General features: G+C 54.4%; 1 protein-coding gene across 2 annotated transcripts; it reads left to right on the top strand.

Moving 5' to 3' along the window:
- The first annotated feature begins 2,742 nt into the window (after positions 1–2,742).
- TNNT2 (troponin T2, cardiac type) lies at positions 2,743–21,441 on the top strand. Of its 2 annotated transcripts, XM_023186976.1 has the most exons (17): positions 2,744–2,854; positions 7,199–7,249; positions 8,353–8,363; positions 8,467–8,481; positions 10,666–10,695; positions 12,268–12,345; positions 12,699–12,731; positions 13,629–13,662; positions 14,816–14,876; positions 15,178–15,294; positions 16,116–16,193; positions 17,089–17,199; positions 18,074–18,082; positions 18,448–18,557; positions 19,103–19,193; positions 20,792–20,832; positions 21,200–21,273. In XM_023186976.1, the coding sequence occupies exons 2-17, from the start codon at positions 7,209–7,211 to the stop codon at positions 21,243–21,245; spliced, it is 906 nt and encodes a 301-aa protein (XP_023042744.1). In that variant the 5' UTR covers positions 2,744–2,854; positions 7,199–7,208; the 3' UTR covers positions 21,246–21,273. The 2 variants fall into 2 exon arrangements, with proteins under 2 accessions (XP_023042745.1, XP_023042744.1); XM_023186977.2 differs by lacking the exons at positions 15,178–15,294; positions 18,074–18,082 and having other exon boundaries at positions 2,743–2,854; positions 7,195–7,249; positions 21,200–21,441.
- The last annotated feature ends 1,299 nt before the right edge of the window (positions 21,442–22,740 follow it).

The following is a 22,740-nucleotide window of genomic DNA, read 5'->3' as shown; positions in this document are numbered from 1 at the left end:
GCTGGGGCTTTGTGAGTGTTCCAGCTTCACAGCTAAGAGTTGGAGGACAAGGGTGGGCAGGGCCGAGGAATGGAGTGAGTTCTGCCTGGAGCCTCAGGACATCTAAACGGCTCTGGCTCTGCCCAGACCTCAGGTGTGACCCTGAGCCATTTCCCTTCTCTGAATCTCAAGCAGATGACCTCAGAGGACTTTCACATGTTCATGCCATGATAGGTGAACTTTTCCAGTAAACAAAACTGTCCCCACCCAGAGTCAGGAGAGCCTCCTGGAAGCCTTCCCCAGGCAGGGCCCCACCCTGGAGTAAGAGCCTAGGAGGACACTGAGGGGCCTGTTCCTGCAGCTGCAGCCTCAGCAGGGCCCTTCATGCCTGCACCCCCTTCCCCTGGAGTGCCCAGTGAGGGCTGGCTGCTAGGGGAAATGTCAGGGGGTGCCACAGCACAGCCCCCTCCCCTGTGAATCCAATACGGAAGGGCCCTGCCCTTGTTCCTATTGGGGACGCAGCCAGTAAACAAGGAGACCAGCGTGCGCCCAAGATGACCTCAGCTGGGGATAGATGAGTGGTAGCGACTGGATGTCCAGGCAGGTGGGGAGGCCTCTGGACGGGTGACATTGGGCACCCTCTGGAGACAGAACAGGGCTCCCACTCACCACTCCTGGCTGCACCCTCCTGCTGTCTTGCCATAGGGGCCCTGTGACCCCACAAGTGGCCTGTCCTGTTGTGGATCCTCAAATTTACATGCACTATTTCAGCGTAAGCTTCCCATTCCACTCTGGCTTTGTTTTCACTTTACATCCCTTTGCAAGGACAGGGATATAAAAAAAAAAAAGGGCTGAGAGTAACCCTGCTATGCCCAGGAGTGGCTGCTGCATGGGGGCTGGATTTCCTCATCTGAGTAGCTGTCTCACAGCGCTCTGAACGAAGCTCCTGCCTTAGAACAATTTGAAGCCGTACAGGTGTGGCCTACGACACTAAGGATCTACTGGGCTTTTCCCATGGGGCTCTGTAGTGATCTAGGTGCCCAGACCCCTCTTCTAGGCATCCATGCAAATAAACTGTGGCCTGTTTGAAAGTTTATTGGGCTTACAAGGAACAGTAACCCACCCTCAAGTTAAAAAAGGGTTTGGGAAAAGTAATTCCAAATTCTACGTTATTACAGGCCAGGACCCGAGGGAAGACTGGGCCCTGCTTCATGGGCTAGACTGGGAGAGAGAGATGATGGGGCTCCCCCTACTTTCTTGTGGACGGCCTGGCTCCTTCCTCACTATCCCTCGGGAATCTCTCCCCTCCATCTGCCTGTCTCTCTACAAAGTCTCCCTGCTTCCCTGTGGTCCTCCTCAGTCCCATGATGCTGGCCAGCAGGCGGTTGGCTTCAGCTTGCCCTGCCGCAGATCTGCTGGCAGTGTGGAGACCCACGTGGCAGGGGATAAGCCTGGAGCTGGGCAGTCAAGGCCACTGGACTCAGAGGCCACAGGGAACTATGGAGGGGACGGAGTCAGCTGAGTGATGGGACAAGAGTCTAACAGCAGCATGGGTATGGAGCAAATGCAAGTCCCCTGTGCAGAGGACCTTTTCAAGGACGTTAGTGGTAGAGGCAGCATAGTAACTCCCAAGATAGAGGGTTTGAGAGAAGAGTTTGAGGACTGGGAAGGCAGGACACATGACTGGGTGATGGGAGAAGAGAGCAGAGAATAGCGAGATTGCTTTCTTCGCCCACAGAGAAACAGGAGTGTGGATCATGAATGGGCAAGATCTTTAAGTGCCAGGAGGGTCATGGGGGAGGGAAGGGCCTGGTCCAGAGGAGGACCATTCCTGCTTCAGAGTCAAGCAGGACCTAGGCTGTGAAGATTCAGAGTGAGATGGAGGGGAGAGTCAGCTCAGCTGCCCACTGGCTTGCTTTCCTCCTGTCTCTTTCATTTTCATAATCTACCGAACCCTGCAATGGGCCAGCCCTGAACGTACAAGTGCATGTGCATGGTCAGACACAGGCAAGCAAGCGAAAGCCCAGGGCCTGACACATGCATCTGCAGTCTAGCAGGTTTAGCAGGTCATGGTCCAGCACTGTTTGATTTTAAAGCCATTAGGGGATGACCTTCGAGAGTCCACATCACCCCTCTCGCACGAGCCGCCTGTTCAAGGTTCTTGACTGGAAGTTCTACCTTGTATCTGGCTGCCCATAGTGGTTTAAGTCCATTCCCTGTGAGGAGGGTGTGCCACATGACTTTGGGGGTCATGGAGAAGACCCATCTTGCAGATGCCCTCACGGAGGCTGGCAGAGCCGGCCACCTGCCCAAGGCTGCTCAGCCCATTAGGAGCTGGTAGCCTGGAAGGTGTCTTCACCCCCAGCATCAGTTCAAGTGGAGCAGCACATAGCTTTTGCCCTCTGCCTTCCAAGATTCTGGTGCTGAGACTTACGGAGTGTCTTGGAGGTTACCTTCTGCCCCCCAACCCTGTTCCCAGCCGGCCCTCCCAGGCCTGGGTTTCTGGCCTCTGCTTTATCAGGATTCTCAAGAGGGACAGCTGGTTTATGTTGCATGACTGTTCCCTGCATATCTGCTCTGGTTTTAAATAGCTTATCTGAGCAGCTGGAGGACCACATGGGCTTATATGGCGTGGGGTACATGTTCCTGTAGCCTTGTCCCTGGCACCTGCCAAAATAGCAGCCAACACCCCCCACCCCCACCGCCATCCCCCTGCCCCACCCATCCCCTGTCGTGCATTCCTCCCTCCGCAGGGCTGGCTCACCAGGCCCCAGCCCACATGCCTGCTTAAAGCCCTCTCCATCCTCTGCCTCACCCAGTCCCTGCCGAGGCTGAGCAGACACCTCCAGGATCTGTCGGCAGCTGCTCTTCTGAGGTAAGGCTCGGGTAGGGCTCTGGGGAAGAGGAGAACAGAGAATGGATGGGGAGATGTGAGGGTCTTGGGCCCTGGTATCTTTACCCAGAGTCCGCCTGTGTCCACAGAAGTCCATGGCCGCTCCTGGTGGAAGTCACGCTTCAGAGGAGGGGTTGCCAGGACTGGGCTCCAAGATTGGTACAATAGAGCAGAGAGAGAGAGTCCCATGGTAGCCATTGGAGACTAGGGTTGGAGTCCTGGACCTGCCACTAAAGATGTAGAGTTGTAAACTCTTGGGTGAGGCACTTTCCCTCCCCAGCCCTCAGTTTTCTCATCTGTAGAGTGGGCTAAATATTTGCTAGGCCTCTGCCTGCTCTAAATACAATGAGGTTCTAACCAACAGGGACTCCCCCAAATTGCTTGTTCCAGGCCGAGGGTCACCTATACCTTTCCAGGCAGGTCCTTCTTGAGTCCCAGAGAGCAGAGTGAGACTGCAGCCCTGTCAGTCAGTGAGGTGAGTCCCCTGGTCATATTCTCAAGGCCAGGAACTCAGAAACTGTCCTGGAAGCACTGAGAACCACCAGATGTGCAGGGTCCACTGCAGCGCCTCTCCAGGCTGACACAGGAATTCCATTTGATGCCACTGACTCAGTGCCATTCCCTCCCAGAGAGGACCCTGAACTGAGCTGCACTTGAGGGGCAGATGGGGAAAGGCCTCACTGGGAGAACCTCTCCTTGGGTGTGAGCCCAGCTGGCTGGCATTAAAGGGTTTAACCTGGGTCCCTGTAAGTGTAACCCTTGTTCCATCCCACCCCAACACCCCATCTTGGGACAGGCCTTGCTCTGTACCCAGGAGTGGTAGAGAAAGATTCCCTTGGTTTCTAGTTTCTCCTGGGCAGGCTGAAGACTATTCGGGGAGGGGGTTGCCTGGTGTGTAAGGAATTTCAGAGCACATTCCTGGCCTGCTGTAGCCAGGAAGCTACCTGCCCTCCCAAATTCCTTTTCTGACCCATGTCTTAGAGGGCGAATCTTCCTTCTCTCTGCAAAAGTGGAATCTGAGAGGATCAGGTTGCCTGCTGCCTCCTACTTTTTGCCCGCCACTTCCACTCCTCCTGCTCTCTCCCCATCCCCTTACCCCCGCTCTCCTGGTGTGCTAACAGCTGTTGGCTCAGGAAAATCCCAGTCCAATGCTGGGGACAAGGACTGAGGGATGGGGCCTGTGTTTCTCAGAAACTTGGAGACCGTTTCTACAAGGACAGAACTCAAGGCTCTTCTGTTTTATAGTTGGTTAACTGAAGTCAGAGAGGCTAGGTGACTTAAATAAAGCCATACAGCAAAATCTGGGTTTTAAGCCCAGATTTTTTGACCCCAAGGTCAGTATGCTTTATGCCTTCTGTTGTCTTTGCTTTACTCTCCAAGAAAGGTGACCCTGATCTCTTGGCTGTGAATGTGTTAGGCTAGAAAGCTGCCTGTGGAAGGGGGTGGAACTTGGGTGTGAGGACACATGTGTTTCAAGACATTCTGGGACCCTTGCCCTGCCAGGTTCTTGACCCTCTCCCATTCTGCAGCCTCCAGTCTCAGCCCACCTCTTTCCCCTGCATCAGGTCCTGTCTTTGAGCCACTGGCGTGGTGGTGTCCCCTGGGCTGGCTGAAAGCCCTCCTCCATCCTCCATGTCTGCATGCTATTTTTGGGAGCTGGATGGTGCTCCCAGGAACAGGGAGAGGAGTCCAAGCTGCTCTGTCCTCCCGTGAGCCCCCAGCGCCATGCCCAGTGGCTCTGAACTGGTGAAAGGACAGAATAGGAGAGGAGAGAGAAAGCTAGAAGCTATGCACCCGGGCTGGACATGCACGGTTCCTCTGAGAATGTTCTCCCTCCCGCTGAGGGACAGGCTCCTTCTGGGGCTCAGGTAGGAGCGCCTCAAGTTCTCAAGTCACTAGTTCTGGCCGCTCCTCTGGGGCTTTGGGTAACGCTCGTCACCCCCACCCATCCTGGGGTTAGGAAGGCTATTCTCTTTGGCCACGCTCATCCTAAGACCCATGTGGAGACTCTCTGGGGTTTGAGTCTTTTTTCAGCAGAATGAGGCTTGATCCCCCATTATAGCACCTCGCACACTTGACGTCTCTTTTGCTCACCCGCCCACCCCACCCTGGGGGTTGGGGCAAAAAAAGTGGCTCAAAGCTGCGGTCCAGAGCTCCCTGTAAACAAGGCACCTCCTTCACTGTGCTCATCCTGCCCCAGCAGAGGGAGCAAGGGAGGGACCACTCTGCTGCAACTGTGCTTGTTTTTAACCCAGCAGGACTGGACATAATGGGAGCAGGGTCTGAAGGCAGTCAATCCAGGGCTGCAGTGGGTGATGAGTCTGGGGAAGTCTCCACCTAGAGAGACTCCTGCTGGGCAGTGGCAGCTCCCTTGGAATGGCTCAGCCTCAAAGAGGCTGCCTTACGGTGGTCATCACCCCACCCAACCAGAGCCCTGGCTCTTGCTGGGTGTCCACAGATGAGTGCCTGGGGTTGGTCTCAGCCACTCTGGGGGGGTGTGAAGGGAGAGGTGGAGAGGGAGTGAGCAGGACTATCTATGTGCCTCTGGCCTCATCCTGAGGCTTGGGTCTGAAATTGGTGCTACAGCGCTGGCAGGATTGAGTGGGGCAGGAGGCGGGCAGCAGAGGAGGAGCATTGGCGGGTGGTCCTGCCATCATTCTCATTCTTCTCCCACCTCACTTCAGCCTCACTGTCACATCACCCCGTCCATTGTCTCCCTTGGAAGCCAACATCAGGGAGGCTGTGGGGCTGGCGTATTGCACTATAACAGAGGCTGCTGTTCACGTTTCAAACAACGTGATTGTGTCCCTGGAGCAGTGACTGTCATGGCCCAGGAGGGTTGGGTCATAGCAGTTATTAGCTAAATGCCTACCCTTCACACCAGCTCTGTTCCTCACACCTACCCAAGAAGAGCAGCAATTTCACAGCAAAGGGAGCTGAGATGTAGGGAGGTTAAGTGACCTTGCCAAGGTCGCAGGCAAATGCATGCTGGAGCCAGCATTCAAAATGAGATTAGTCTCACACTCAAGCGCTTGCTGTCTGCCCCCTCGCTGTGATTACACCCGCACTGTAACACCTGACATTGCCTAATGCCTTCCCCTTTTGTTAATGTCAACTGGAGCCTCATAAAGACCCTGAGTAGCCAGGATGTGTACACTTTATCTCCATGAGACAGAGAAAGGGCTGAGGTTTGGAGATGTTAAAAAGACTTGCCTAAACTCCCTCAGCAAGCTAATGGAAGAGGATCTGAATCTAGATTATCTGTTCCCAGTGCAGTGAGAAGATGATCTCAGAATGAGTTCCCTGGGGGAACATTTTTTTAATCAGAATTTCATTGAGATAATTAAAGACTAATATGCAGTTGTCTTTAATAACGAGCCCTTACACACTGTGCCCAGTTTCTCCCAAGGGCAACATTTGCAAAACTAGTACAATATCAAAACCAAGATTGGACATCAATACAATCTATGATCTTATTCAGATTTGCCCACAATTGCACCTTGTGTGTGAGAAACTCTAAACAACTTTAACCTGTGTAGGTTCATGTATCCATCACCGTAGTTGACCTACTGAAAAGATCCCAAACCACAAGGATCCCTTCTGTGTGCTTTTATTTATTTATTTAGAGACAGGGTCTCTAAATAAATTTTGTCCAGGCCAGTCTCTTGGGGTGCCCAAATACCTTTTGTCCAGGTCTCACTTCTGTCCAGCACAGATGAAATGGGTGTGGTGGCTCATGCCTGTAATCTCAGCACTTCGAGAGGCTGAGGCAGGAGGATCCCTTGAGCCCAGGAGCTCGAAACAGCCTGGGCAACGTGGCGAAATCCCAGCTCTACTAAAAATATAAAAATTAGCTGGGCATGGTGGTGCACAACTATAGTCCCAGCAACTCAGGAGGCTGAGGTGGGAGAATCGCTTGAGCCCAGAAGGTTGAGGCTGCAGTGAGCCTTTGTGCAGTGAAGATTTGTGCAGTGCTAAACAGATCCTGTGGAGTGGGGGTGGGCAGAGTGGATGGAAAGGTTGAGAAACTGCAGACATTGTCTTGAGTGTCACAGACGGAAACGCAGCATCCCAGGCAGTGTTGCCTGTTCAGGGGCAAGGAATGAAGTGGACGTCAGCAGGTGGCCTTGCTGCCATATGGGTGTCACTATCTCCCCTGGCAGGGGAGGAAAGAGGCTTTTTGTTGCAGGTCATACAGCTCATAAGGGGTGGAAATAGATTCAGCCCAGGCCTCTCTGATCTCTGTAAAACAGGGGCCAGAGCTCTTCTGAGGAAGGCAGGCTTCCCTTTGCACCTGCACTGACTTTTTTCTCTTTTTGGAGGCAGAGCAGAGACCATGTCTGACATGGAAGAGGTGGTGGAAGAGTACGAGGAGGAGTGAGTATCTGGAGCATCCTGCCTGAGTGGGGTCCCCTCCCCCCGCTGCCCTGACGCCGGGTCCAGGAGCCTCCCAGCTGTCCTAGGATTCTGGGTAGAAGTAGCTATGTGTGTTTTGGGCACCCTAGGGAGAGATATAGCCATTTCCTTTCCACTCTGGTACCCCTGGGTTATAGATCCCAGGCAGAGCACAGGCCGAGGGACTTTGGGAAGCACAGAGGTTCAGCTCCAGGGTCTTTGGGGTCCTTGGCCAGTCCTGGCTAGGGGACTGGCCATGAACAGAGAAGCTGAGACGCTGGGTCTCCTGAAACTGACTGAGGAAGTTTCAGTGACTCTCCAGAGGCCACAGAGCTGATTGTGCTCCCCAAAACCCAGCTCAGAACCCAGTGTTATCACCCCATCTTGGATCCCTACTCTCCCTGACAGTGCCCTGCCCACAGTCCTGTCCCAGAGGGAAGCCAGGGGATGGGACACAGCCAATCCAATAACTATGGAGGATAGTGGTTACCAGGGAGGAGACAGAGGTATAGGCACAGCTCCTGCCTTCACAGAACTTACTATCTTGTTGAGATATGAAGACATAAACCGGGGGAAGCAATTAGCAAATGGGACCCGGTGTGGAAGGCGGGCTGTTGGTAGTGCAGGAGTTCTGAGGAGAGGGAGATCAGGGGCTGGAATAGTCAGGGGGCTGTGTGGAGAAGGCAGGTCCTACCTGTGTAGAATTTGGAGAGATAAGAGATTTGGGAGAGGGCAGGACTTTCTAGAAAGGGATACAGCCTGGGCAAAGATGGAAAAAGTAAGTGAGCAGAAAGCTGGTGAGACCAAGCTGGCCGGGACGGAGGCTTGCCAAGGATGGTAGGAGGCAGCCCTGCATGAGAAGGGCAGGCCAGACTAGTAGGTGTCATCACAAGGTGGGCAGGGCAGCGTGGACTCCACTAGCCAACAAGGCGAAAAAAAGGGGGATTATCTTTGGGGAAAGGCCAGTGTGTGCAAGCCTGTGCGTGCATGTGTGTGCATGCATGCATGTGTACATACGTGTGCAGGCATGTGTGTTTGCATGTGCATGTGTGCGAGCTACTAACAGTGTTTCCTGTTGCTCTCAGGGAGCAGGAAGGTAAGCGTAAACGTGTGTACTCATTTGGATCAAAGACAGCCTGGTTTGAAACTGACCCACCTCTTCTCTCTTCTCTTGCTGCCTGGACTTCTCTTCTGAGCAGAAGCAGCTGTTGAAGGTATGTACCTCAGGCAGATGGAGAGCCAGAAAGGGGCAGGCTCAGGAATGTGGAAATCCTGGGAGCCCTGGGAAAGCAGCTCATCTGTCCCTGCTCCTCACTCTCAGCTCAGCAAGATCCTCCAACAACGGTGCCTTCTAAAATGGGAATCAGTCCTGTCTGGGTTGCTCGGGTCTTGAGGCAAACAATTTAAACCTGTATCTTCTGTCTGTCATTTGCTTCAAACCCAATGACCACTTTTCCCAATTATTTTTGCTTCTTTTCCCTTTTATCATGGGAAATTTTAAATGCATATAAAGGTAGCAATAATAATAATAATGCTCCCCCTGCCCAATGTACCCATTACCAGCTTCAACAATCATCATCTTAGGGCCAATCTTCTTTCCTCTATACTCCACCTTCCCCCAGTTTTTTTGGAGCAGACGTCCAAAATTGTTCCCAGGCACCATGTCATTTCATGCTTCAAGATTTCGCTACACTGTATCTCTAAGAGATAAGTACTACTTAAAAAACATAATCACAATGCCATCATACGCCCCAAAAGATTCCATTTAGTAATTTCTCAAATGCGATTGTGAGTATGAAATTGCTCAGTGATCTGAGAAGTCTTATCTCGGCATGAAGCTTTGTTATGACTCTGAGCTTGCAGAAGCCCCTCTTGCTGCTCCTGTTCTGATCAGTTAACCCATTGCCCTCCTCAGCTGTGGGTCCCACATCTCTCTGAAAGAATGCCCTCACTTTTCCTTCTTCCTGAGAGCTTGGCGCATGGAAGTGATTCAGAGGCTTCATGCCAGTCCTCCCCCTACACCCCAGGCAGGTGGACCCTGCCTTTTAGTGGCTCAGGTATCACTTCAGCATGTGGCGTGTAGACATTAGGAGAAGGGTCTCTATGAAGGTCCAAGGGGGGAGCTCAGATGGCCCCTCCCTTGCTCCCCATGGCTCCTAGGGAAAATGGGGACCCTCCTGCACATTTAGGGCTGTTCCAGGGGTGTCTGGCCAAAGAGGAGACAAAAGAGAAAGTCACAGGAGAAACTGAAAGAGGCCACAGGCATCCTTTTTCGTTTTCAAAGAACACCAGATACTTCAGAAGCTATTGGAAATACATTTTTGAATCAAAAATCTAGCTGGTTCCAAAATCTGCTGTGTTCCCTGAACAGACTCTTGATATGGTAGCTCTTCCTTTGTTTTGGAGGATTTTCCACTTCCTTGTAACAAGTTTGGGGTGGTGGAGTGTGAGACATAGATCTCTGGATTTGGGACCAATCTGCCTGCCACACACAGTAGAATTTGGCTGTGAGTTAACAGAGTCATTCTCCACTGCACTGGGGTCTGAGCCATGTAGCATCTGCCTTGCTTGCCATGAATAGATGAGACCCGCCTCCCACACAGCTGAGGATCTGGCTGCAAATGATGAAGAGAGAGCAACTTCTAGATGGGTGTCCACTAAGCCTGCAGGATAGATAGTGCCAAGTGTCCTTCTTCCAGGAGAGGAATTGTTCCACTTGCTGGAACTGTTTTTTGGGCAGATATTTGTACATAGAACAACTGTTGTAGATGCAGTCTCTTTCCTTAGGGTTATAATGCTGGACCCTTCTCAGATGGGGCAGCCTCCTCCCAAAAGGCCAGGAAAATCTCCCCTGGGGCCAGGCTCTCCAGTGAGCCTTTCTAAAGTGTGGCTTCTGGAAATTGGACATGGTTTGCAGAATACTCAAGAGCCTCATTCAGAGCAGGAACATAGGCATGCTCGCTGAGAGCAGGAAATTTGATGGGAGTGAATTATCCCCCACTCTCTCCTCTTTAGGGGCCTCTGTCTTCGTAAGAAGGAAGCCGAGGCTCTGTCGTCTAGAGGCAGTGCAGTTACCACAGATAGCGTGCTCCTCCTAAGCCAGGCACCTGCTGGGCGCTCTATGCATGCTAGGTCATTCAGTCCTCACCAGGGCTGAGAAGTGAGTAGAATGATCCCCATTTTACTGATGGGGCACCTGAGGCTCAGGGAAGCAACTGAGAAGAGAGTTGCCCCTGTTGCTGGAAAGTAGTGGCTTGGGAATTGGAACGCCGGCCTAACTCCAAAGCCCACACTCTTAAAACCACTGCGCTGGATGGCTGCTCCTGCCCTGGGCTCTCTGCTCCTAGACTAACCTGTCTCACTTTTCCCCTCCGCTGCGGCCACTCCCTGAACCTCAGAAGAGGAGGACTGGAGAGAGGACGAAGACGGTAGTACAGCCTTTCCTTCTGTGGTGCTTTCTGCTGCCTGCTGTCCGGAGTGCAGCCTGCTTGTCCAGTGACCCTGCTCTGGGGGCTGGGGGGTGTGAGTTGGGGTCAGGGATGGAGTGGGTCAGTCGTCCCAGGGACCAGGATCACAGTTCCGAATTGCTCATCATGTCTGACCTTCAGGGCCACTGGCTCCTCTTCCTGGTTCCTGATCCTTTCCCTGGGCTGGGCGGTGAGAGGGACCCAGGTTGGCTGGTCTCCCAAGCTGCTCCAAATGTGGCCATAGAGGGGGCCTGGCATCTGGAAGCCAGCAGCGCCACTCTGCCCCTGCGTACATCCCAGTGTTCTGTGCTTGGCCCTCCTTAGGAGCTGGACAGCACCAGGCAGGGTGGCCAGGGTGTTGACTGGGGGGTCTGGGGACAAAGTTCTCTGGAGAACAGCCAGGGAGACTGGAAATAGCCAGAGCAGGAAGGACATGACGGCAACCTTCAGATGCGCCCTGCTGATGGGGAGCACAGGACCAAGACAAGGGAGTGAGACCAGGGCGTAATTTTAGAAAGTGCGTCTTGACAGCGATATCTCAAGATGCAGTAGTTGGGCTGAGGAGACAGTAAGCTCCCCATCCTTGGGATGTGGCATGGCCACTGGGTGGGGTATATTGTACAGAGAAGTGACATGTCAGATGAGGTGGCAGAGGTGTGAACAGGATGGCCTAAAGGTGAACCCCACAATGGCCATGTCCTTCCTCGCTAGCCCTCTGCTTTCACACCTTCTAGAAGGATCATTTTGAGGCAAGACTCCTGCAGGGATCAAAGAAAAGGCATCTCCAGGCTTCAGAGAGGACTCAGACCTGGGAAGGGAGGACAGAGAGGATGAAGGCCGACCCTTCTCCCATGATGGTGTCTTCCTCCTGCCTGAGGCTTTTTCTTCTCCCTCTGCCAAGAGGCACCCACTTCCCAGTGCATCAGTGAACAGGCATCACAGAACACTTCCTACAGGCAGAGCCCAGGCCAGGCAGCATCCTGTCTCCCTTATCCGTGTCTGTCTGTCTACTCCAAGTGCCTGATTGAGATGGGGGCCACATCCTGCCAAACAAATGGATGAAAATAGAAAAATCCTGTCCACTTTCTGGATAGTATGAAGATCCAGATGTTGGGCGCGCCATCCAGCCACACAGTCATACTCTTTTGGTTTCTTTGAGATGTGGATTCAGGGTGTCTAGAGTCACTAGGTTCAGAACAGGAGCTTCCGGACACCTCAGCTTAAGCAGGGCATGTTCTGTGGTGCCAGACATGGGGTGGAACTTCTGGGCTGGAAAGTTGGGGAAGGAGGTGGAGTCCTGTCATCGGGGAGGTCTCTGGGATGACTGGGGCTAAGCTGGGTGGGAGGAGGCAGCTGACAGTCAAAACCAAGAAGGGCAGCCCCCTGGCATTCACGTTGGTTGTCCCCAAATTCGTCTGGACCTAGATGTCTTGACCCCCATCCCCACTCCCCACTGCCTGTTCTCTGCTCTGGGGTCTGCCTGATAGCATGAGTGGGGCCTGCTTCTTCACTCTGTCTGCTTCGCTTCTCTAGAGCAGGAGGAGGCAGCGGAAGAGGATGCTGAGGATGGGGCTGAAGCAGAGGCTGAGACCGAGGAGACCAGGGCAGAAGGTAAGTCTCTGGATGAGGGTGCAGGGACCTCAGGGGGTGGTGAGAGCCCCCGGAGCCATTTCTGAGGCAGTAAGAAACCCCAGAACAGGCTTTCCCATGTGCACCTGATTCTCCTATTGGCTAAGATTCAACCGTTGATTGCCCAGTCAACAAACGTTGACCCAGCCCTTCTCTTGTGTCAGGCAGAGTCTTGGGTCCAGGGGAATGTGCGTGCGAGACAGAGCTCTGTGACCCCAAAAACCAACAGAGTGCATCTTGGCTAGGACTTATTTGTGGGGGAGGCTCCTGGTGGGATGGGGGGACTTGAGCTCAGAACAAGGACCTTGATTGATTTCTCGTGTTTCATTTGGAAGATGGAGAAGAAGAGGAAGCAAAGGAAGCTGAAGGTAAGGATATCAGGAGAGAGGTACAAGGGAGGCAAAGGAACCCCTCACCGCAGCTTTGGAGGAGAATGCCCACCGTGCTCCTTCCAGGGAAGTGGGTGTGCACTGAGAGGGTTTGGGAGAGGAGAGGACAGAACTTGGCACTTCCAAAGTTTTAGATGTTGAGCTTTAAACTTTGCCCCTTCTTCTCCCAGAGAAGCTGCCTTGGTGGCACCCAGTGGGAGAGGGGACCATTGTCCAGCCCCCTGGTCTGGACAGAGCAATGGGACCCAGAAGTCATATCTACACATGAAGCTCCTAGAGCTTAGGTGAAGTCACTTGTAGGATGTGGCATCCATAGGATGAAATCCCAAAGCATAGATGGTCATGGTGGGCCACTGCTGCAGTCATCGTCATGCTGCAGCCTTCACCAGGGTTCTAGGTGGTCCCAGTCACTTCTCCAGAGAGGAGGGGACAACCAGCTGGGGCTTGGAATCATGTCATCAGCTTCTGCCCTGTGGCTACCAGGAAGTCCAGGGGGTAACAAAGGAGGCAAAGACCTGGGAAGGGATTCTAGGGCCAGGACCCCAGGGGACCTTTCCAAAGGAATCCTCCCCACTGTGAAGCCCAAAAGAAGCAAAATTGCTTTGCCCAGAACTGGTGAGTGAGAGAAGGCTTTGTGTGAAATTCCACACTGCGTGAGTGTGTGCCCTGCAGAACTCTATGGGAGAGGGAGTGTGGCATCTGCAGCCCCTGCTGTCTTTATTCTCCTGGATGCTCCTGGAATCAGGGCTCCCCATGCCAGGAGGGACTCTCTGTGCAGCTGGGGCAATGGAAATCCACAGGGGTCTAGCTCATCGAGGGTGGAGTTGGGACATCTGGGGCCCCCGACCCATGGCTGTGTGCTTCTGTCTCCTCCAGATGGCCCAATGGAGGAGTCCAAACCCAAGCCCAGGTGAGTGGGTTGCACCTGGGTAGAGCCAGGAGCAGAGGCTCAGGGAGAGAGGATAATGATGGAACAGGGGTGCAGTAGGGGCAGTGGGCATGGGCTGGGGGTTTGGTGGGCACAGACCACCACATACAGTTGTACAAGTTGTGTACTGCACAAGGATCTCTTCCTAAGGGAGTGAGGGCTGAATTCCACCCAACACTCCATCACTGATCGTGCACCCTGGCAGGGATGACGCTATGTTCTTCTAGACGAAGAGCCCTGAACAGACACTCTCCTCTCTCACAGTATGGCCAGAACACCTTCCTCCATGGCCGAGGGGGGACCTGGGGATAAAGGGAAGCAAATTGTGGGGAGCTAAACAATGAAACCATGTCAGCCTAGGCATGGTGGCTTCAGAGAGCTGAGAGGGGACAGGGCAGGGCGGCTTGGTGCCACACACGTGAAGCCCACCTGAAGGTGGTGTCTGCTGGGGGACTGGGGTATAGGGAGCATTTCCCTTTTGATGATGCCAACCCTGCCAGCAGACGGCACCTCTCGCCACTCACAGGCTCTTCCCATTTCAGTGGGGGCTTCTGAAACCAGCCCAAGACATCCTAGATCCGTTCATTTGTCCAGTGCCTTTCCCTTTCCTGGCCTCTTGTGCACTGCGGTATCTCATTTCAGCTCCACACAGCTGGGGGAAGGTGGAGATACGAAGAATCAGAGAACCCCCTGAGTCTCAGTATGTGTTGGGACCAGGACCAAACTGCAAGACTCCCAGGTTCATGGCGAGTTTCTGCGGGGTCCACCAGGGGATTTGGAGTCCGACAGCGTGCCATCTTGTCACAGATTCTTTGATTCCAAGTTGTGTAGCTTTGAGCAAGTCACTCTACCTCCCTGAGCCTCAATTCTCCGAAGTGAGATTAACAATACCTACTTCATGGGCAAATCATGAGCATGAAGTGAAATGGCATATGTGAAAGAGCTTTGTGCTTCCCCAGGTGCTGAGCAAGGCTGAGGGCTGCCATTGTTGACATCAGTGTTAATATCATTGCTGTGGTTGGTCGGGGCAGTGCTGGAAGGTTCTCTAGGAAGGAGTAGGACCCTGTCCTGGACACTCTTAGTCCCTGGGTCCAGAATGGGGCTGATGCTCACTGACTATTCCTCTCTCCAACAGGTCGTTCATGCCCAACTTGGTGCCTCCCAAGATCCCCGATGGAGAGAGAGTGGACTTTGATGTGAGTGGTGGCTGTGGGTTGAGCAGGCCTGGGCTGGGGATAGTCCCAAGGGCCCCCAGTGACAGAGATTTTGTGACCTTGGGCTGGCGTAGAGCACAGGTGGGATGGGTGCAGCACCGGCCAGGGTGGGTGCCCGTCCATGAGTGTGGTCCTAGGTTCAGGCCACAGTTGCCCCTTCCCTGGCCAGGCGCCAGACCCTGCCAGAGGTCTTCTGCACTGTGGTGGGGTGTGTCTAGCCCACCCATCTCTCCCCTGGCCTCTTTGGAGGGGCAGCCTCTGAGCCGCAGTGGTCCACCCACAGGACATCCACCGGAAGCGCATGGAGAAGGACCTGAATGAGTTGCAGGCACTGATCGAGGCTCACTTTGAGAACAGGAAGAAGGAGGAGGAGGAGCTCGTTTCTCTGAAGGACAGGATCGTAGGTGTCCAGTCTGCCCACCTAATGTTCTCTGATGGCCCAGTCTGTCCTCCTTCCCTTTTGTGAGGCCCCACCTCCTCCAGACAGCCTTCCCTGGTGCCTCAAACCCAGCCAGGTGTGAGTTCTTCTTCAGGGGCTCTTAGGCACTCTGCACAGCTCCTGGAGCCCTAACTGGTGTCTTGGTCCCTGCCTGCTCTCCCCACCCGACTGGATGCTCCTTGACCGCCAGAGCTGAGTCTGATCTGTTTCAGGCCTCCCCAGGGCCTAATTCAGGCCCAGGCTGTGGACTGGTTGGTCACAGGCCTGCTGCCCCACCCCTGCCCTTGCCTCCTCTTCCCCCACAGATGAAGGGAACTTGAGTGTGACCTGCAGAATCCCACATCTTTCTCCTGCAGATCATGGAGGCTGCTTTGATTGCTTTTGTTTCTCCCCATCAAACTTGTCTTCCCACAGACATGCTGCTCTGGCTGGAGCAATGACTTGGCCATCTATCCAAGCATATGGCACAGAGCAGCTGCCAGGGCAGGGTGGGATGCAGGTGGGGGCAGAGCTCAGGAGGAGCCTGCCTGATGTTTCCCAATTGTGGAGGGCAGTCTCACCATGAGGAATGTTGGAGATGGGTCACCGCAGGTACCCTGCTGTGCATGTCCGTGGAGCTGGTTGAAAGTGGAGGCCCTTGGAGGCCAGGCACCACTGCTTCAAGACTCTGGGAGGAAACCCCCCCCCCCAGGAATTCTCTTGCCACACCATGCAGGTTTCTGTACCTGCAATATCACCTTCTCCCTATGCACACCTGGGTGGGCTTTGCCTCTTCGCCTTAGGAGAGACGTCGGGCAGAGCGGGCCGAGCAGCAGCGCATCCGGAATGAGCGGGAGAAGGAGCGGCAGAACCGCCTGGCTGTGAGTGACCCCCAGCCCAGGCCCATGGAGTCCCCCCATGCTCCCAGCTCCTGCTGGGCCCCCAGACCCCTCTCTATTCATCAACATGAATGAAATCAGTCAAGAGACAATATTGGCCAGGTGTGGTGGCTCACACCTGCAATCCCAGCACTTTGGGAGGCCAAGGTGGGTGGATCACCTGAGGTTGGGAGTTCGGTGCTGGCCTGACCAAATGGAGAAACCCCGTCTCTACTAAAAATACAAACTTACTGACCGTGGTGGCACATGCCTGTACTCCCAACTACCTGGGAGGCTGAGGCACGAGAATCACTTGAACCCAGGAGGCAGAGGTTGCGGTGAGCCGAGGTCATGCCACTGCACTCCAGCCTGGGCAACAAGAGCGAAACTCCATCTCAAAAAAAAAAAAAAAAAAAAAAAAAAAAAAAAAAAAAAATCAATATCAACCTAGGAAGTACTGGACATTGTCTTGGTTCTGACAATATGTCAGCAAACAAGAGAGAAACACCTGGGTCCTTATGAACGTGTTATTTTAAAACACTCTCCAGCCCTCTACCCTTCCCCAGTGCAGACTTCGTGGGAACTGAAGGCCCCATAGCTTTCTTCTGTGTAGCTGCTGAAGGCATTTCCAGAGCAACAGGTCTTCCAGAGGCACTCCCAGCTTGAGGGGGTGACGAGACCTCACATTTGGAATCAGGACCTCATTCATTCATGCAGTCATTTCTCAGTCAGAAGACTCCTGTGGGCCAGCCCTGTGCTGGGAGCTACCCCCTCAGAAAGCTCCTTGCCCAGCGGACAGAAAGCTGAACTCACCCATAAAGACCATAAGCTTCAGCCCAGAATCGGGGTTTCCCATCCTTTCCCCTAATTTGCTTTCTTCCTCCTTGCTGTAAATCAGGAAGAGAGGGCTCGACGAGAGGAGGAGGAGAACAGGAGGAAGGCTGAGGATGAGGCCCGGAAGAAGAAGGCTTTGTCCAACATGATGCATTTTGGGGGTTACATCCAGAAGGTAGGTGGGGAGCAGCAGGGGTCGCCAGGAGGTCCTGGTATAGCCCTGAGGAATGAGATGTCCACTGCAGCAGGTAGACTTTAGGTCAGATCCCAGGAAGAGATTCCCAGCTGTTGTGGGTGGGAGACTGAGGTCTCCTCATGCCCAGCCCCTGAGCTGGTTTTCAGCCTGACCGTGGCTTGCACTAGGAGGGGCCTGCTGGGATAGGGGCTACAGGCAGAGCCTGTGCTCCCCATGCCTGGCCCCAGCAGTGCTCAGGAGCCCTCAAGGAGGCTGGGTGCAGCTGGAAGAGGCTTGTGCCTACAGTCAGAGCTCTAGTTGGAGACCCAACTCTGCCACATACAGTTATGTGACCTTTTGCAACCTCTGAGCCTCGGTTTCCTTAACTGGCACTCATATTGCCTGCCTTGATGCTTTGAGAAGCTCAGATGAGCTACCATGGAAAGTGTCTATGTGCCACACAGATGTGAGGTGGTTTGTTCCTGGAAACTGACTCTCAATCCCTAACTTTTGGGCCCCATTCCTCCTCGATCCTCCATTCTCAAGGGAGGAGGGGTATGTGAAATTTATTTTCTCCAGGTAGGAAAGGAATCAAAACATTTTCTTAGATTTCCAGCTTAGTCCCCAGCTCAGACCTAGGCCACCCCCTGCCTCTCATGGTGACCACACCAGCCAAGACTTTGGCATCACAGTCTATCAAACAGCCCTGCTGTAACCCCCAGACCCACGTCCTAGTAAACCCGGCTGCCTACAGCGCGTGTCTGAATCTTCTCTTCCGTGTCTCTCCTTGCCTTTGTCTTCCCGCCTTCTCTGTGTCTCTGTTGCCGTCTTGGTCTTTTTCTCTGGGCCTCTCTCTCATGGTTTCCCGGTTTAGCAGGCCCAGGTGGGTACCAAAAACCTCAAGCCTTCTTCCTCCCCATAGTTTTGGGGAGCTCCCTGGGAGGGAAAGGCACCTTGCTGGAAGGGAGGAGTGAAGAGATTGGGCTGGCTAGGGACGGTGGGGGGAAGCTGGTGAGAAGTGGAAGAGATTAGTTAGGCAAAGAAGGAAGAGGCTGACGTGATCCTCCTTGCCCCGCCTCAGTTTCCCCAGGGAATGCATGTAGTTGGTAGTGTGGGGTGTGGCAGGAAGATGAGCAAAAGAACCTGGCCCTCCTTCAGGCCTTGCTCCACCCCCACGGGGTTTGGGGAGGGTTAGGGGACAGGGAGGGGGCGATCTGGTCAGTTTTCTCTGCTTCCCACACCCTTCAGACAGAGCGGAAAAGTGGGAAGAGGCAGACCGAGCGGGAAAAGAAGAAGAAGATTCTGGCCGAGAGGAGGAAGGTGCTGGCCATCGACCACCTGAATGAAGATCAGTTGAGGTGGGGGCTGGGAGGAGGGGTCCTGGGGCACTGCCCGCATCTGCTCCGGGAGGGGTCGGGCCAAGGGCACTTCTTGTATGAGCCACCAGAGGGCGTGACTGCCTCACATATTTTCCCACGACAAATTTGGTGGGACCAGAGCTGGGCTCCAACAGGTCGGGCCAGCTCCCTTCTGGGCTTTGTTGATGGGCAAAGAGAACTGAGCAGGTGCCCCACCTCTCTGAGCTTCATCTTACCCACCTGCACACGGGTGTCAGTACAGGGGATTGAACTAGATGCTCTCCTGCGCCAGAAGGGCTTCTTCTGCTCCCCGTTTGTTCTTGGAACTTTGCCCTGGCAGCCCCTGGTGTCCATTCCTGAGCACTGGGTGCTACCGTCTGGTCCCCAGGCTGGGTCAGGCCCAGGAGGTGGGCTGGGGTACCCTTGGCAGGCCCGGAGGTGGCAAGGAGGGCTGGGACCCTGGGGGGTGGGCCGGGACCAGGACGGAGGCCCAGGAGGGCCCTTCCTTACTGGCCCTCACCCCATTCCCAACCTCGCCTGTGCAGGGAGAAGGCCAAGGAGCTATGGCAGAGCATCTATAACTTGGAGGCAGAGAAGTTCGACCTGCAGGAGAAGTTCAAGCAGCAGAAATACGAGGTGGGCTGCCATGCTGTCCCCACCCAGCGTCTCCATCTCATGCTCCTCCTGGTTCACTGCGTCCCATAATACTGCTGCAGGTCCCTGGGTCCCTGTCCCTATCCCCCACCAGCCCCCTTCAGCTCCTGCATCTGCCCCTGCTGCCTGGCCTTCAGCAGTGCTCCATGTCCACCGCATTGACAACTGCTTGCTGGAAGTGTCTGAGAGCTTGCTGGTGCTGAGCAGACACACTTTCCTGGGGTTCCAATCCTGGGGGTCTCCAACACGTCGAGGCAGCAGCTCAGTGATCTGAGCTGGATACAAGGACCAGGATGTACCAAGCCAGGACCCCCAGTGGAGGGGGAGGGCTGCCCTCAGAGAGGTGCTTCTCCCCATGTACACCCAAGGCCCTGGTGGGGGCACAGTTAGGCTGAGCTTCAAGCCCACAGTCTTTCAGGGTCTTATGTGCACTAATGAGGGTCCTAGGCGAGCACATACCAGGCAAGGAAATGGCTTAGAGGACACGGATGCTACATGCCTGAGCTCAGACCTGAGCAACAGCCCTTCCCTATCCAGCCCCTCAACCCCGGCCCGGGGCCTCTTTGCTGACTAAGGGAAGAATTCAGCTTCCCCTGGAGGGTCTCCTCTGCTGCTCCTGCCAAACCACTCCTCCCTGGGCAAGAAGCCCTTCCCTAGGCAGCCTCAGGCCCCAGTGGCTACAGGGCACCCCCACCTCCCAATACGGAGAAAGGCTGTATTGCCTGGTGACAATGGCATGGACTTTGGAGCCATAATGCCTGACCTGTGCCCCTCACTGGCTGTGTGACATTGGGTGAGTTAGTCTACTGTTCCTTGCCTCCATTTCCACAGGTAACACTAAGATCTACTTCACAGGGTGACTGTGAGGGTTACAGAGATAATACTAATTATTGTTATTACTATGGTGTTCCAACCACTGTTCTGAGCATGTCCCATGTATTAACTTATTACGCCCTCATAGCAGTCCTATGGGTTCATATCTGCGAAGGTGCTTGGGACAGAGCCTGGCACCCACTAAATGCTCAGCAGGTGTCAGCCATTGTTATGGCCTCTCTAGGCTTGCGTCTTCTACTTTTTTCTTTTTCGTTTTTTTGGTTCCACACTGAACTCCACACTGGCCAACAGGACACAGATTTGCCAAACTTTGGGGCAGCGCCCTGCGGGGTGGTGCATGGGGATGCTACCCCTCAAAGGACACAGCTTCTGGGATGGTGGACAGCTGGGCAGGGGTGCCCAGAGGGGTCTTGGGCTGGGCTGCTAGGAGGGCTCCATGACACAGCCTCTAGCTTTGTGCCCAACTCTCAGAGGCCCTCCTTATGGGACTCTCATCCTGAACCTACTATGGCCCTGAAACCCCACAGTGAGAGGCCCATGAGGCATCCTGGAAGCTGCTCCTTGGCTTCTGCCTGTGGCACGCGGGCCCCTCCTGACCCTTGACTATCCTAACCCCTCCTACTCTTCGATGCTCCTCCTTCTACTGCACCATTGCACTCAGCCCCCTTCTCCCCATCCCCAGGCCACCTGGGACCTGAGCCAATCAGCTTCAGTGTTGTTCTTTGTCCTTCCCACTTTTCTTGCAGATCAATGTTCTCCGAAACAGGATCAACGATAACCAGAAAGTGTGAGTGTCTGAGGTCATCCTCGCTTAGCCCACCGCCTGCCCCCTCCTTCCCTACCTTCCAGCCATCCCATTCCTCCTTGGAGCGCACCAGGCTCCCAGGCTTTCCTCCTCTGCTTCAGTGCACAGGTTTCCTTCTCCAGGTCCTCCCGGGCCTCGTGCTTCTCTCCCTGTGGCCTCTGCTTGCTGGTGGGTGTGGGATATGGGGTGGAGAAGCCTCCCTCCAGCTTTAGGCTGCTGCCCTATTCTGCCCCTGGAGGCAGCTCCAGGCTGCTCCTCTCACCTTTGGCACCCCTGTCCTACCCAAGTCCCATGGTGACCTGCTACCCTGCCTGTGTCTCCATGTCACTGGGTCCTGCTTCCCCTGCAGCTCCAAGACCCGCGGGAAGGCCAAAGTCACCGGGCGCTGGAAGTAGAGCCCAGCCTCCTTCATCAAAGATCTGCTCCTCGCTCGCACCTGTCTCCAGCCTGCACTCCCCCAGTTCCTGGGTCCTCCTGGGCACCCCAGACAGCTCCTGTTTGGAAATGGGGAGCTGGTCTAGGTGGGAACCACCACTCCTGCCTGCCCCCACACCCACTTCACACCAGTAATAAAAAGCCACCACACACTGACTGGCATTTCTGTCACTTCCCCTTCAGAGAGAGAGAAACTGAGGTGAGACCTTGGTCTCACAGGCCCCCGGCATCTGCCAAGCTCGGAGGAGCGTTCCCCTGTCTGGTCCCCCTGCTTGCCTCCAGCTGGGGAGAGGGTGGAGGGCCCAGGTACAGCCCAGGAAGCAAGAGCAGTGGAAGGGACTTCTGATCATAGCTCCTGGGAGTCACCAGAACAGCACATGGGAAAAATGCTGTCGAGGGAGACAGAGCGTTCCCTGTGTGAGTCACTCACTGGAGAACAATGCAGGCCTCTTTGGATGGTTCCCCTTCTCCTTCTCCTCCTAGCCAGGGCCCTAGGAACCAGGTGTCTGAGGGACAGGGAGCTCTTGAGGAAGGAAGGAAGGCCGGTTTTATTGGACAGCTATTCAGGCCTGAGTTGTTGAGAGGTGTGGGTTAATCTGGGTGCCTCAGTTTCCCCCTCCCGTGATCTGCACATCCTCGAGGGCTTAAACCACAGGGTCCTGAGCTGAAGAGGACAGCTTGGTGGCATGGATTTCAGTTGGCAGAAAGACAAGGAAACGATGAGAGGGCACCATCCTCCTCTCCAGAGGAAAGCCTGAGAGGACACATTCTCTTGACCCTCCATCCCTTTGTTAGGCATGGCATTTCTCCCAATTCCCGATTCCTTCCCTTGGCTCCCACTTGCCACCCATCAGCAAGTGCCTGATGAGCTGTGTCTGGAAAGGCTTCCTGTGGTCTCCCAGCCAGAGCGAATCCACGTCTGCTTGCTAGAGCATGTGCTGTCACAGCTATGCCACCCAATGCCACACTCTGTTAGGCCCGTCTCTTCCTGCAGGTGTGGCTCTCATGCTCCCAGGAGAAAATGCAGACCTGTTATCCTGTGCTGTATCTCAAGCACTGGGATCCATGTGGTGAGAGATGAAGAGGAAATGGTCCTTGGGCCACAGGGAGGGTCTTAGCCTGGGGTCTCGGCCTCATTTCTTATTCATTCATTCATTCATTCATTCATTCATTCAATCATTCAAATACCTCCTGAGCACCAACTATACGCTAGACACTGTGCTGGGTGTGGGGTGCTGCGATTTAAGCCAGCACATTCCTCATGGAGCTCACAGAGCTCACATCCTGCAGCAGGGAAACAGCAAGCAGAGGTCCCAGCCTTGGGTGACAGAGGAGGGTGGGGGGTGTGATGCTGGGGAGATGCATAGCCCTGGCAGGTGGGAAGGCTTTCTGAAGGAAAGAGTGTCTAGGCCAAGTGCCAGAGGGTGAGGAGGAGAAAATCAAGGGGAAGAGGTC

Source organism: Piliocolobus tephrosceles, chromosome 1 (genome assembly GCF_002776525.5).
Source record: "Piliocolobus tephrosceles isolate RC106 chromosome 1, ASM277652v3, whole genome shotgun sequence".
Classification (NCBI taxonomy): domain Eukaryota; kingdom Metazoa; phylum Chordata; class Mammalia; order Primates; family Cercopithecidae; genus Piliocolobus; species Piliocolobus tephrosceles.
Note: the sequence above shows the minus strand (reverse complement) of the source record. Positions and strands in the feature narration are given on the sequence as shown.

What these genes read in the sequence shown, in the direction of transcription:
- TNNT2 (XM_023186976.1), top strand. Translation starts at nt 7,209, where the DNA reads ATGTCTGACATGGAAGAGGTGGTGGAAGAGTACGAGGAGGA. An exon ending in CTGGAGAGAGGACGAAGACG is followed by an intron (nt 10,696 to 12,267) that starts GTAGTACAGCCT and finishes TCGCTTCTCTAG; the next exon opens with AGCAGGAGGAGGCAGCGGAA. An exon ending in CTGAATGAAGATCAGTTGAG is followed by an intron (nt 18,558 to 19,102) that starts GTGGGGGCTGGG and finishes TCGCCTGTGCAG; the next exon opens with GGAGAAGGCCAAGGAGCTAT.